Genomic DNA, 12,347 nt, shown 5'->3' with positions numbered 1-12,347 from the left:
TTTTTTTTTTTTTTTTTTTATTGACTTCGGAAAACGAGCCACTATCTTGAGTGGGTCTAGCGGTGAGTGAAGCATTCGTTGAAATTTTTGTATCTCTAATGTCGTAAAGTTGCACAAATGAGACTTTTTTTTTTTTTTTTTCAAGTAATTAGATATTCCACCAGATTTGGAACTTTTATTGAAAATATTGAGTGGGTCTCGGGTGAGTGAAGCATTTGTTGAAATTTTTGTATCTCTAATGTCGTAGAGTTCGAACAAAGAAGACTCTTTTTATTGAAGTAATTAGATGCTCCACGTGATTTGGAATCTTTATTGAACTATAAATTTAACCCAGTTTAATCATATGGATAAGATCGAATCGTTATTACATATATGTTATGAGAGTTTACAATAGAAATCTTCAACCGACCACACTCTTGGAGTCTAGAAATGCAACATCACTAATGAGACACAAGTTCACGGTTAGTCCTAGGCTCTATTTGGATGTATAGTACTTCTCTAGACATAGTCCATCTACTACTGTGCTAGTTGCTGTACTCCTTAGGCTTGACCATGGCATGAGCGACGCTCATGCAGTCAAATCCTATAAAAAAGAAAGAAACACGAGTAATATATTTTGATTGTACGCCTATGTACAATGCATGATTAGAAAAGTAATCCATAACTATAACGACATACAATATAGATGAGGTTTCACGGTTCAATTCACTATTGGGTGATACAGTAGCACAATGCTAATATAATAATATTGACAACTATATCCATGATCATATATGCTAATGCATTTCTTTATCATGATATAACATGCTTTATATAGACCATGTAACATGACTAAATCATACACGAACATTTATTCATGATTGGTAGAACTCAAAACCGAAGATTGGGAGATGGAGAGGGAAATAGTGAGGAGAAATTTTCAATTGGATGAGATCGGTTCTCATCAAATGAACGATAGTTCTATCGTAGTATTTTGATGAGCTCAATCTCTCAACTGTACATGATCTTCACTTTCTTAGTTAGAATCTGTACCGACATTTTTATAATTATACTAAACAACTAACCTACATATGTCTTAATAGGTTGAACTTTTTTCATGTTGGCTAAATACTTTTTCTGTATATGATCCAATTAGCATGAAATAATATTAACTTTTTTTTTTTAATTAAGTTTTATTACCAAACACAATAAGGAAACAATGAAAGGATAAAATTTAATTTTTTATTGAGTCAATTAAGTTTATTCAAAATAGGTGAAGGCTCAATATAAGTCTCCATGTAAGTGAGAACAAATTTGAAAGATGAAAGCAACCAAATTTAGAGCTACATAGAACTTTGGCCTAAGGCCAACTAAATAACTTCTCTTACTATAGGATAGACTAGAAATTATATGAGTTATAAGAGATGATTGTCTGTGATGATGTACGATAATGCATGCGAAATTTATGATGTGTGCGTTGTTTCGTGCGATGTCGTACGCTAGTTATATGATGATGTATAAGATGTGATGATGTATGATAACATATGTGCATTATATGATGATGTATGATAACATATGTGCGTTATATGATTATGTATGATGTACTCGATGTATTTGATGCACTTGATGGCTTTATGATGACTATGATGTCTTACATGACGTTTACCCTAATATGATGATGTTTTGCATATTAAGCATGTCGTATGATGATGAATTTCATATTGCATCAGGTCGATAGATCAACTTAGGACACAACCTAAGAGTATGAAAATGATATTAATATAAATATCAAACAAGCACGTGTTGCGAAAGAGATGAGACTAGGGTTGTGTTAGAAGTGATGTTAAGATGAGAATTAGAGGGACCTCATGCATGTTGTGTGTATATAAGCGTAAAGATACATCCCCTTTATGATGATGAGTGCGGACACACACAATATGGTGATGAGGGTGTTCATGGGGAGCATGACACCAGGGGTTCCACTAACCTCCGGGCGTCGCTACAAACAGCTAGATTGACTAGAGAGGGTCCAGGGGGATGTGCGAGCTGCTTGGAAGTACTTCCCTACACACAACTCACTGCCACTATGAGTTGTGTGTAGAGAAGTACTACACATTCATAATAGTCGAGACTGGAGGCCACCCCTAGTATGAGATGAGAAAGAGATAGGTCCCTAGAGTATATTTGCATGTGATTGCATTTAGCATGGCCCCTACAGTGGGGTCATTTATTGAGTATTCTTTCAAATACTCAAGTCGTGTGTCACATCATTTCCAGGTAAAGGCAAGGCGCCCAAATACGGATAACGGCGACATCACAAGTAGAGAACCTGACATGTGCATAGGGTAGTTGCATGTTTAAATTCCTAGTCTTAGGTTAGTACAGGTTGTCTTGCATTTCACGTTACTTTTATTGTATTTCATTTATTTTGTATTTGTTTTCAATTGTTTTCAATTGTTTTCAATGTTATGTGTCTAACACATAAGACCATGGCAGTGTTTTTAAAGTTGAACATGTTTTTATTCGTTCGAAATTTATGCTATTTTATGATGTCGATTTAAAGAGTATTTTCCGCATATGAGCTAAGTAGTAGACATTAGTAACGACTCTGAGTAAGCAGAAATTTAGAATCGTTATAGTTGGTATCATAACTTTAGGTTATAGATTGTGTAGACTAGCCTACGATGTAGTCTTGGCACGTTCTATGGTCCCAACATCGATGTCCCGTCACCGTCAGGTACGCCTTTCACAAGATAAAAAAAGAGAAACGTTTTCAAACTCGCATGCATTTTATTGTTGATATTACTGAAATTGTTAGAACATTTCATGTGTTTATTAAAGAGTATGATGTTGTTTGTAGCATGATGGGTGGATTATTTTTGCAATATGATGGAAACTTAGTATATGTCATATATAGTATATATGCATAGTAACGAGCCTTAGACTTAAGCAACCTTATCTTGGTTTCTAAAACCATATTGCCCAGAGGACGCGAAAAAAGAAGACGAGGAAGGGGACGACCCCCTATTAGAGGAAGAGGACAAGGTGAGGCTGAAGAGAGCCCACCTCGAGAAGGATCAGAGATGGGGTTTGAATTGGAACCCTTATTGCATGTATTGTCGGCAAGCACCCCTGCGAGAGTAGACCTAGTAGCTAGGATAGAGTAAAGAATGACCAAGTAATCGTAGCAGACCAACCCCTAAGCGTAGACTTGATACTAGTGAACATGCCCGACTTCGATGTAATACTTCGCATGAAGTAGTTAGCTAAAAACTATGCTAGAATAGACTGTCGCAGAAATGAAGTAGTATTCTCACCACTGGGGGATCTAGTTTTAAGTTTAAAGGCACAAGTATCGGGACTACTCCAAAGATAGTCTCGATGATGAAAGCAAAGAAACTAGTCCAACAAGGCGGTTGAACTATATTAGCAAGTGTCGTAGATGTAAGAGGAAAATAAAACACCTTAGACAATATACCAGTAGTAAATGAGTTCCCGGACGTATTTCTGAAAGACCTACCAGGAATACCCCCTTCCTAAGGGGTCAACTTCGCTATAGTAATCGAGCCAGGAACTGGGCCTATTTCCAAAACACTCTATCGTATGGCACAAGCGGAGTTGAAAGAACTCAAGGTGTAGTTATAAGACCTACTGGACAAAGGTTTCATTCGACCTAGCATATCCCCTTGGAATGCGTCGGTATTGTTTGTGAAAAAGAAAGACGGATCGATGCGTCTGTGCATCGATTACAAAGAGTTAAATAACAGAATCATAAAGAATAAATACCCTCTGCCTCGTATAGAAGACCTATTCGATCAACTTAGAGAGGCGACGTTATTCTCCAAGAAAGACATTCGGTCAGGTTACCACCAAATCAAAATTAAAGAAAAAGACATACCAAAAACAGCATTTAGGACAAGGTACAGTCACTACGAGTTCGTAGTGATGTCATTTGACCTCACCAATGCCCCAGCTGTATTTATGGAATTAATGAATCGAGTATTCAAGGACTATCTGGACACATTTGTTATCGTGTTCATTGACGATATTCTAGTATACTCGAAATTAGACCTAAAATACCAGAAACACCTCCGAAAAGTCCTAACCACTCAAAGAGAGAACAAGTTATATTTCAAGTTCTTCAAGTGTGAATTTTGGTTGCAACAAGTCTCGTTCTTAGAACACGTGGTGTCAAAGAATGGAATATTTGTAGATCCCACCATGGTCAAAGCAGTCACGAAGTGGGAATGCCCAACTACAATCCTAGGATTGGTGGGATACTATCAAAGCTTCATGCAGGACTTCGCTAGGATAGTCTCGCCTTTACAAAGCCAAAGAGAGTGGGTGTACCATTTACGTGGAATGATGCTTGTGAGGCAAGCTTCCATGACCTAAAACAGAGGTTGGTAACTGCCCCAACACTCACGATACCCGAAAGTTCAAAAGGATATGTAATCTTTAGTGACGCGTTTTAGAAAGAACGTGCATCCCATCAACTAAAAGAATATGAAAAGAACTACTCTACCCACGACCTAGAGTTGGTCGTCGTAGTGTTCGCACTAAAAATTTGGTGACACTGCCAGTGAGGAGAGAAAACCCAAATTTTCAAGGACCATAAAAGTTTAAAATATTTCTTGGCTCGACTCATAGTACAACCCACGCTTAAGCATAGAATTATTAACTCCCACCAGAGGACCTTAATCTACAAAAAAAATCCTACGCCAACTAGAGTCCAGTAGACAGATTCTCAAAATCCTCAAATGAAGGACTGTTGTGTCAGGATGCCTATGTGTCCCGACAATAGAGGAGTTAAGAAAAGAGATATTAATAGAGTCACACAACTCACCATTTTCCATGCACCCAAGAGGTACTAAGATGTACCAAGATTTAAAACAAAACTTCTGGTGGAGAATGTACCAAGATTTAAAACAAAACTTCTGGTGGAGAAGCATGAAGAGAGACGTGGTTGAGTTTGTGAGCAAGTTCTTAGTGTGTCAACAAGTAAAAACTCCCAAACAAAAGACGGCAGGGATGTTACAACCCCCAAGTATACCAAAGTGGAAGTGGGAAAATATAGCTATAGACTTGATAGTAGGACTACTCAGAACGCTGAAGGGCTATACAATAATTTGGGTAATTGTCAACAGGTTGACTAAGTCGGTACACTTCCTACCAGAAAAAGCAACATATACAGTTAACAACTGGGCTCAACTGTTTGTGAAAGAGATAGTAAGGCTACATAGAGTCCTAGTGTCGATAGTGTCGAATCGAGACTTATGCTTTACATCAGCGTTTTGGCGCAAACTTCAAAAAGCATTGGGTACTCGCCTCGACTTTAGTATTGCTTTCCACCTTCAAACAGATGGCCAAACGGAGGAACCAGATGGCGTCATCAAATCAGCTACATTCATATCAATTGTATAGGATATTGAAACAGATGGTCAAGTTTCCAAAATGGTAGGCATATTGAATCGGCTAGAAGAGTCATTCTCACCCATGCAAATCAAAGGACAAGCCCTCGCACGCAAGAGTTCATAACTTACTCGGGATTAAGATCAAGTCGCATATGATCATCATGTGAAATATTAATCTTCTCAATGAATAAATTTATAAAGAAAGATTAAATTCTATGGCTCAGTCTGATGCAAACTCATTATATAGGATACCCTCACTCACATGTTTGCACATGAATCATTTGGATCAAATCATTTGTAACAATTACAAAGGGTCGTGTCAATAGTGTTACCCAGACAAGGCACCCAATCTTATCCATATGCTATAGCCCTTTTACTACTTGAACATAATCTCTTTATATGTCAATTACATACTATTCAAGATTACATTATAACCTTGGATTTTTCATACCGTGAATAATATTAAATTTTAAATAAAATAATAAAAATTCGTATAAAAAAATCAAATAATCAATTACAAGGTTTTAGGGCATAAATTCTAATAAACCATGCAAATGATTTGAGCGTTTTATGGAAAGAGGAATACAAGCAATGATTTTAAATGATGTTATATAAACGATGAAGATGTTTTATACAATGAATGATACTATAATGCATAATGTATTAAAACTAATGTCTTCAACGTGTGAGACCTCATGATTCATTTAGGCATGAAAAATGATATATTCGTGTTCTCTTCCTACTATAACTCCTCCATCGGCTATAACTATTTAGGAAGGATTGGTACGTATGAGATTGATACCACTTATGTTCAACAGTGGCGTAATTGACTAGGCCCAAGGATTACAAAATTGGTATAAGCCTAGTAGATTTTGTGTATACGAACGTTGTGCACATAGAACTGTATGTACGAAAGTGACATCACAAACATAGGAAAGGAACGGGAGTCTAACGTCAAGTCTTAGGTCCCACTATTAGAGGTGTACATGGTCCGGGTTAGATTGGGTTGAGGGATTTTTTTGACCCAACCCAAAAGTTCGGGTTGGTTGGATTGGTAACCCAACCTAACTCGAAATTTTGCACAACCCAACCCAATCCAACCCTCTATTTTCGGGTTGGGTTGTCGAGTTCTCAAAAAAAAAATTAAGTTTTATTTCTCCACAATTTATAATTATTCAGATACATAAAATATATTAAAAGTTCACAAACAAACACAAATCGATCTATAATTATTCACATAAAAAAATCAACAAAAAACAACGAGTAAAAATAGTAACATATTAACATAGTTCAACATTGTCATAAAACTAAAGATGGCTAAATATCGACATTTCTCAAGAATTGGCTCGGGTCAACTCAAAGGTTTTATCCACAAACCCGAAACCAAACCAATTCAGTTGGGTTTAGAAAAATGAACCCAACCCAACATTTATAGTTCGGGTTGAGTTAATCCAGGTTGTCGGGTTGAATATGCACCCCTACCCACCGTGAACAAATATCATGATTCATATTGTATATATTTGCATTTCCAAATCGTGTGTATTTATCTACATTTTTCAAAAAAAAAAATTAAAGAGCAAGGGCATCCTACAAAAATAATAATAATAATAATAAATAAATAAATAAATAAATAGTAAAAATAAAAAACTTCCAAAGAAAAGATGGATACAGCAGATAAAAATTGAAATTTTGGACAAAAATAATTAAAGGTCAAAAACATTATTATTAAATTATTAAACGAATTATGTAAGATGGGAATATGGAAATGTAGCTGTCACACTTGCATAGATCACTTACCTAATCCAAAAGTCAAATAATGCATATTTTTTACGCATTTATAAATTAATATTAACTCTATATATTTAATTATTTATTTATTAAATTACAAATTTTATCCGCTATTTAATTCTTGAAGTTAAGAAAATGTCGGATATGTCTTTAAACTTTTAATTTTGTACCTAATATGTCCGTAATAAACTCAAAATTTTCACTAAAAAAAATTAGTTGATTAATTGAAATTTTGGAGGATAGTTGACATTTTTTTGGTCGAGTCAACCTTATCCACTTGAAAATAGGGTTACTACAAGACCCACATTGATTGGGACGAGAATAAGTGCGTATGAACCTTTTCCTACACGAGGCATTTTAAAAATTTTGAGAGGAAGCCCGAAAAGGAAAGTTCAAAGAAAGACAATATCTGCTAACGGTGGGCTTGGACTGTTACCGTTACAATCCAGCCCAACCTAACCCAAATTTTATCAGTGATTGTTGGAACTGATGAATTGTTGATATTTGAGTTTTATGAGATTTTAACAATTAATTTAACATACACGGTAGATAAGTAGAATTTTTTAAAATAATTATAAAAAAAAAACAACCCAACTCGAAAATAGAGGGTTTGGTTGTGAACTCTACTCGAGTTGCTCCGATCACTAACCCAACCAATCTGAAATTTCGAGTTAGTTCAAAAGATTTTTTTAACTCGAGTTGCTTGGGTCACCAACCCAACCAACCTACAAAAGATTTTTTCAACCGAACTCATATATAACTTTAGAGGGTTGGACTGTAAACTCTACTCGAGTTGCTTGGGTCACCAACCCAACCAACTTACAAAAGATTTTTTCAACCGAACCCATATATAACTGTAGAGGGTTGGACTGTAAACTCTACTCGAGTTGCTTGGGTCACTAACCCAACCAACCTACAAAAGATTTTTTCAACCGAACTCATATATAGCTTTAGAGGGTTGGACTGTAAACTCTACTCGGGTTGCTCGGGTCACCAACCCAACCAACCTACAAAAGATTTTTTCAACCGAACCCATATACACCTCGAGCGGAAGAAATGGTTACCCTGAATATACTAGAATCTATACATTCTTTTCAAATTTATCGAACATAGTTTCTCAAAATCCAATTCCTTCGAACTATCAACTTTTGAGACGATAGAATCTAAATGTTCGAGAATTGTCGCCCACGTCATACCCTCTTGGAATAATTTATTAGGGAAGTAGAGAGAGAGAGATAAAAGGGTTGAGCTCCTAAAGAAAGGGAAGGCTCAGCCTCCATTTACACTAACCATCTTCTTCCTTTGGTAGCTCTGCTCATGGAGCTTCACAATTCAACACCGCCACCACCAAACCACCACATCCACACCCACAATGCTCTTCTCACCTCCAATTCCTTCCTCATCATCATCGCCTCCATCATCTTCATCGCCGTCCTCCTCGCCGTCCTCCTCCTCATCTCCATGCTCCACCGCCTCAAATTAGCTCGAGGCACCGCCGCCGCCACCGCCGCCGCACAATCCACCACATTCAACCCCCACATAGCTATCAATTTCGATTCAAACCCAGGTACTGAATTTCACCCACAATTCGTTTTATTGCATTCCTTGAATTGATTCCAAATTGGGTCTGGATTTTTGCAGAATTTAAGGGGCGTGGGTACTTATATGGAGCCAATTCTGGGAGGATTTCTAAGTATAGAATCAGGGGAGTTCAGGTTTTCACTTACAAGGAAATGGAATTGGCTACTGATCATTTTAATGAAGCTAATGTGATTGGAAATGGAAGATTTGGGATTGTTTATAGAGGAGTTCTTGGAGATGGAGCTGTGGTTGCTATTATGATGATCCATAGAGATGGGAAGCAGAGGGAACGTGCGTTCAGAATGGAGGTCAATTGCTATCATTGATTCTTCTTTGTTTATATCTCTCTTGACTGAACTTGTTTTTTGTATCCATTTACAATGCCAGCCTTCTTGTTATTGAAATATGAGCTTTGTTCTTGGATTTGAACTCTGAATTTGAATAGGTAATGGTTCTTGTGATTGTGTTGAATGCTTTTGTTTGGTTGGATTTGGGCGTTTGTGGTTACGTTTGATAGTTTGTTTATAGCCGGGAGTCGGGGATATGCTCCCCTGTACCTTGGGGCACTTGGGCCTCCAAGGTCTAGATGGGCATTGGTTCTTTTGATTGTGTTGAATGCTTTTGTTTGGTTTGGATTTGGGCATTTGTTGTTACGCTTGATAGTTTATTTATAACCGGGAGTTCAGGATATGCTCCCCTATACCCTGAGGCACTCGGGGCCCAAGGTCTAGACGGGCGCTAGTTCTTCTAATTGTGTTGAATGCTTTTAATTGGTTGGACTTGGGTATTTGTTGTTACGACAATTTATTTATAACCGGGAGTTAGGAATATACTCCCCTATACCCTGAGAGGCACTCAGGCTCTCAAGGTCTAGACGGGCATTGGTTCTTCTAATTGTGTTGAATGCTTTTATTTGGTTTGGATTTGGGCATTTGTTGTTACACTTAACCATTTATTTATAACCGGGAGTCAAGGATATGCTCCCCTATACCTTGAGACACTCGGGCCCTCAAGATCTAGACGGGCATTGGTTCTTCTAATTGTGTTGCATGCTTTTATTTGGTTGGATTTTGGCGTTTTTTTTTTTTACATTTGACCGTTTATTTATAACCAGGAGTCAGGGATATGCTCTCCTACACCTTGGGGTACTTAGGCCCCCCAGGTCTAGGCGGGCATTGGTTCTTCTAATTGTGTTGAATGCTTTTATTTGGTTGGATTTGGACGTTTGTTGTTACATTTGACAGTTTGCTTATAACCGGGAGTCAGGGATATGCTCCCCTATACCCTAGGGCGTTCGGACCTCCAAGGTCTAGACAGGCATTGGTTCTTCTAATTGTGTTGAATGCTTTTATTTGGTTGGATTTGGACGTTTGTTGTTACATTTGACCGTTTGTTTATAACCGGGAGTCAGGGATATGCTCCCCTATACCCTGGGGCGCTCGGGCCCCCATGGTCTAGATAGGCATTGGTTCTTTTGATTGTGTTGAATGTTTTTATTTGGTTGGATTTGGACGTTTGTTGTTACATTTGACCTTTTGTTTATAACCGGGAGTCAGGGATACGCTCCCCTATACCCTGGGGCGCTCGCGCCCCCAAGGTCTAGACGGGCATTGGTTCTTCCGATTGTGTTGAATGCTTTTATTTGGTTGGATTTGGATGTTTGTTGTTACATTTGACCGTTTGTTTATAATCGGGAGTCGGGGATATGCTCCCCTATACCCTGGGGCGCTCGAGCCCCCAAGGTCTAGACCCGAGAAATTTAAGTTAAAGTTACCTCACCCTCCCATTTTTGCAACTGTTGAAAGCAGGTGGATCTCCTAAGCCGCTTGCAGTCTCCATGTCTGGTGGAGTTGCTTGGCTACTGCGCTGACAAACACCATAGGCTTCTGATATTTGAATTTATGCACAACGGTACTCTTCATCATCATCTGCATAATCCGGACACTGAATCTCAGCCATTGGATTGGAATACTAGATTGACGATAGCCCTTGATTGTGCCAAGGCACTCGAGTTCCTCCACGAGCATGCCGTTCCATCTGTTATTCATAGAAACTTCAAGTCAACCAATGTTCTATTGGATCAAGATTTCCGAGCCAAGGTCTCCGATTTCGGCTCAGCCAAGATGGGTTCCGATAAGATCAATGGTCAAATATCTACACAAGTCCTCGGAACCACCGGATATCTAGCACCAGAGTGAGTCTTCAAAATACGTCCAATTTTTCATTACTTTCACTCGTTTGAATATCGGTTGGCAATGTGCAGGTATGCTTCAACAGGTAAACTTACAACAAAATCAGATGTATATAGCTATGGCGTTGTGCTACTAGAGCTTTTGACTGGTCGAGTGCCGGTCAATATCAAACGGCCACAGGGCGAGCACGTTCTTGTCTCGTGGGTTAGTTAACCTTATGAGAGCTCTATCGAATCATATAATCGTCGTATAATCATGTCTGATCTCGTATTACATGGCTTCTAGGCTCTCCCAAGGCTGACTAATAGGGAAAAAGTAGAGAAAATTATAGATCCAGCAATTCAAGGGAAATACTCAAAAAAGGATTTAATTCAGGTTTGTTAAGTCTTAGGATTATGAATTTGTCAATCTTGGTCTTTGTTGTGACCCTACAAGTATCTGTTCTTCAGGTAGCAGCCATTGCAGCCATGTGCGTGCAGCCTGAAGCCGACTACCGGCCTTTGATGACTGATGTCGTGCAGTCACTGGTTCCTCTAGTTAAGAACCGATCGGCATCGTAGATAGCCTTCAAGAACAGAGCAAGGTTCAACAGAGTAGGTTTCTTTTGTTATAACTTTTATGTGTACCTGTAAAGGCGACAAACAAAGATTTACCTTAAAATCTGCTAACAACAATGGGACTTGTACATAAACCTTTTGATTGTCATTTGATGTTACAAAACATGTTTCCTGTAAACTGTCGAGGCCTTACCTCTGGTTGCCAAGTGTTGTTTTTTTGGGCTTCTTTAAACTAGAGATGAAGTTAAGCTAGAATTTTTATTTTCGTGATGCATTCTTTATAAAGGTGTGGAAATCTCTATCTAAGAGACAGTAAGAGACACATTTTAAAAACTTTGAGGGGAAGTCCAAAAATAAAGCCCAAAGAAGACAATATCTGCTAACGGTGAACTTGTACTATTACATATAATATTAGAGCCAAACATCGGGTAGTGTGCCAGAAAGGACGTTGAACCCCGAAGAGGGATGGATTTTGAGAACCCAAATCGATTGGAGAGGGGAACAAAGCATTCTTTATAAGGGTGTGAAGACTTCTCCCTATAGACACGTTTTAAAAACCTTGAGGAGTCGATTGGAGAAGAGAACGAAACATTGTTTTTAAGGGTGTGAAAATCTCACCCTAGTAGACGCGTTTTAAAAACTTTGAGGGATCGATTGAATAGGAGAACGAAACATTGTTTATACACTTACCGTGTAATGACCCTAAATTTCCACATACTCAGAGTCGCTACTAACGTCTCATGCTCATCTATAATACGAAAATATAACTCTTACATGAAAATAATTGATAACGTAAACTTCAAAAAAACGTTTAAAACAACTTCTTCTCTGGAAAA

The 12,347-nt window shown here is 38.1% G+C and overlaps 1 protein-coding gene and 1 long non-coding RNA gene across 2 annotated transcripts in view; one reads left to right on the top strand and one right to left on the bottom strand.

Moving 5' to 3' along the window:
• LOC111461955 overlaps positions 1–12,067 on the bottom strand; it is a 12,739-nt gene extending 672 nt beyond the window's left edge. Inside the window, exons 1-2 of the long non-coding RNA XR_002713670.1 lie at positions 11,966–12,067; positions 9,330–9,335 (exon numbers count right to left, since the gene is read on the bottom strand). This is a non-coding gene — a long non-coding RNA (uncharacterized LOC111461955). The remainder of the gene's footprint in view (positions 1–9,329; positions 9,336–11,965) is intronic.
• On the top strand, positions 8,425–11,691 carry LOC111461954 (probable serine/threonine-protein kinase PBL7). Its single transcript, XM_023105595.1, has 6 exons — positions 8,425–8,748; positions 8,823–9,070; positions 10,571–10,956; positions 11,026–11,158; positions 11,240–11,329; positions 11,404–11,691. Exons 1-6 carry the CDS (start codon positions 8,499–8,501, stop codon positions 11,512–11,514), a joined length of 1,218 nt encoding a protein of 405 aa, XP_022961363.1. The 5' UTR covers positions 8,425–8,498; the 3' UTR covers positions 11,515–11,691.
• Positions 12,068–12,347: the final 280 nt, after the last annotated feature.

Source organism: Cucurbita moschata, unplaced genomic scaffold (genome assembly GCF_002738365.1).
Source record: "Cucurbita moschata cultivar Rifu unplaced genomic scaffold, Cmos_1.0 Cmo_Scf00026, whole genome shotgun sequence".
Classification (NCBI taxonomy): domain Eukaryota; kingdom Viridiplantae; phylum Streptophyta; class Magnoliopsida; order Cucurbitales; family Cucurbitaceae; genus Cucurbita; species Cucurbita moschata.
Note: the sequence above shows the minus strand (reverse complement) of the source record. Positions and strands in the feature narration are given on the sequence as shown.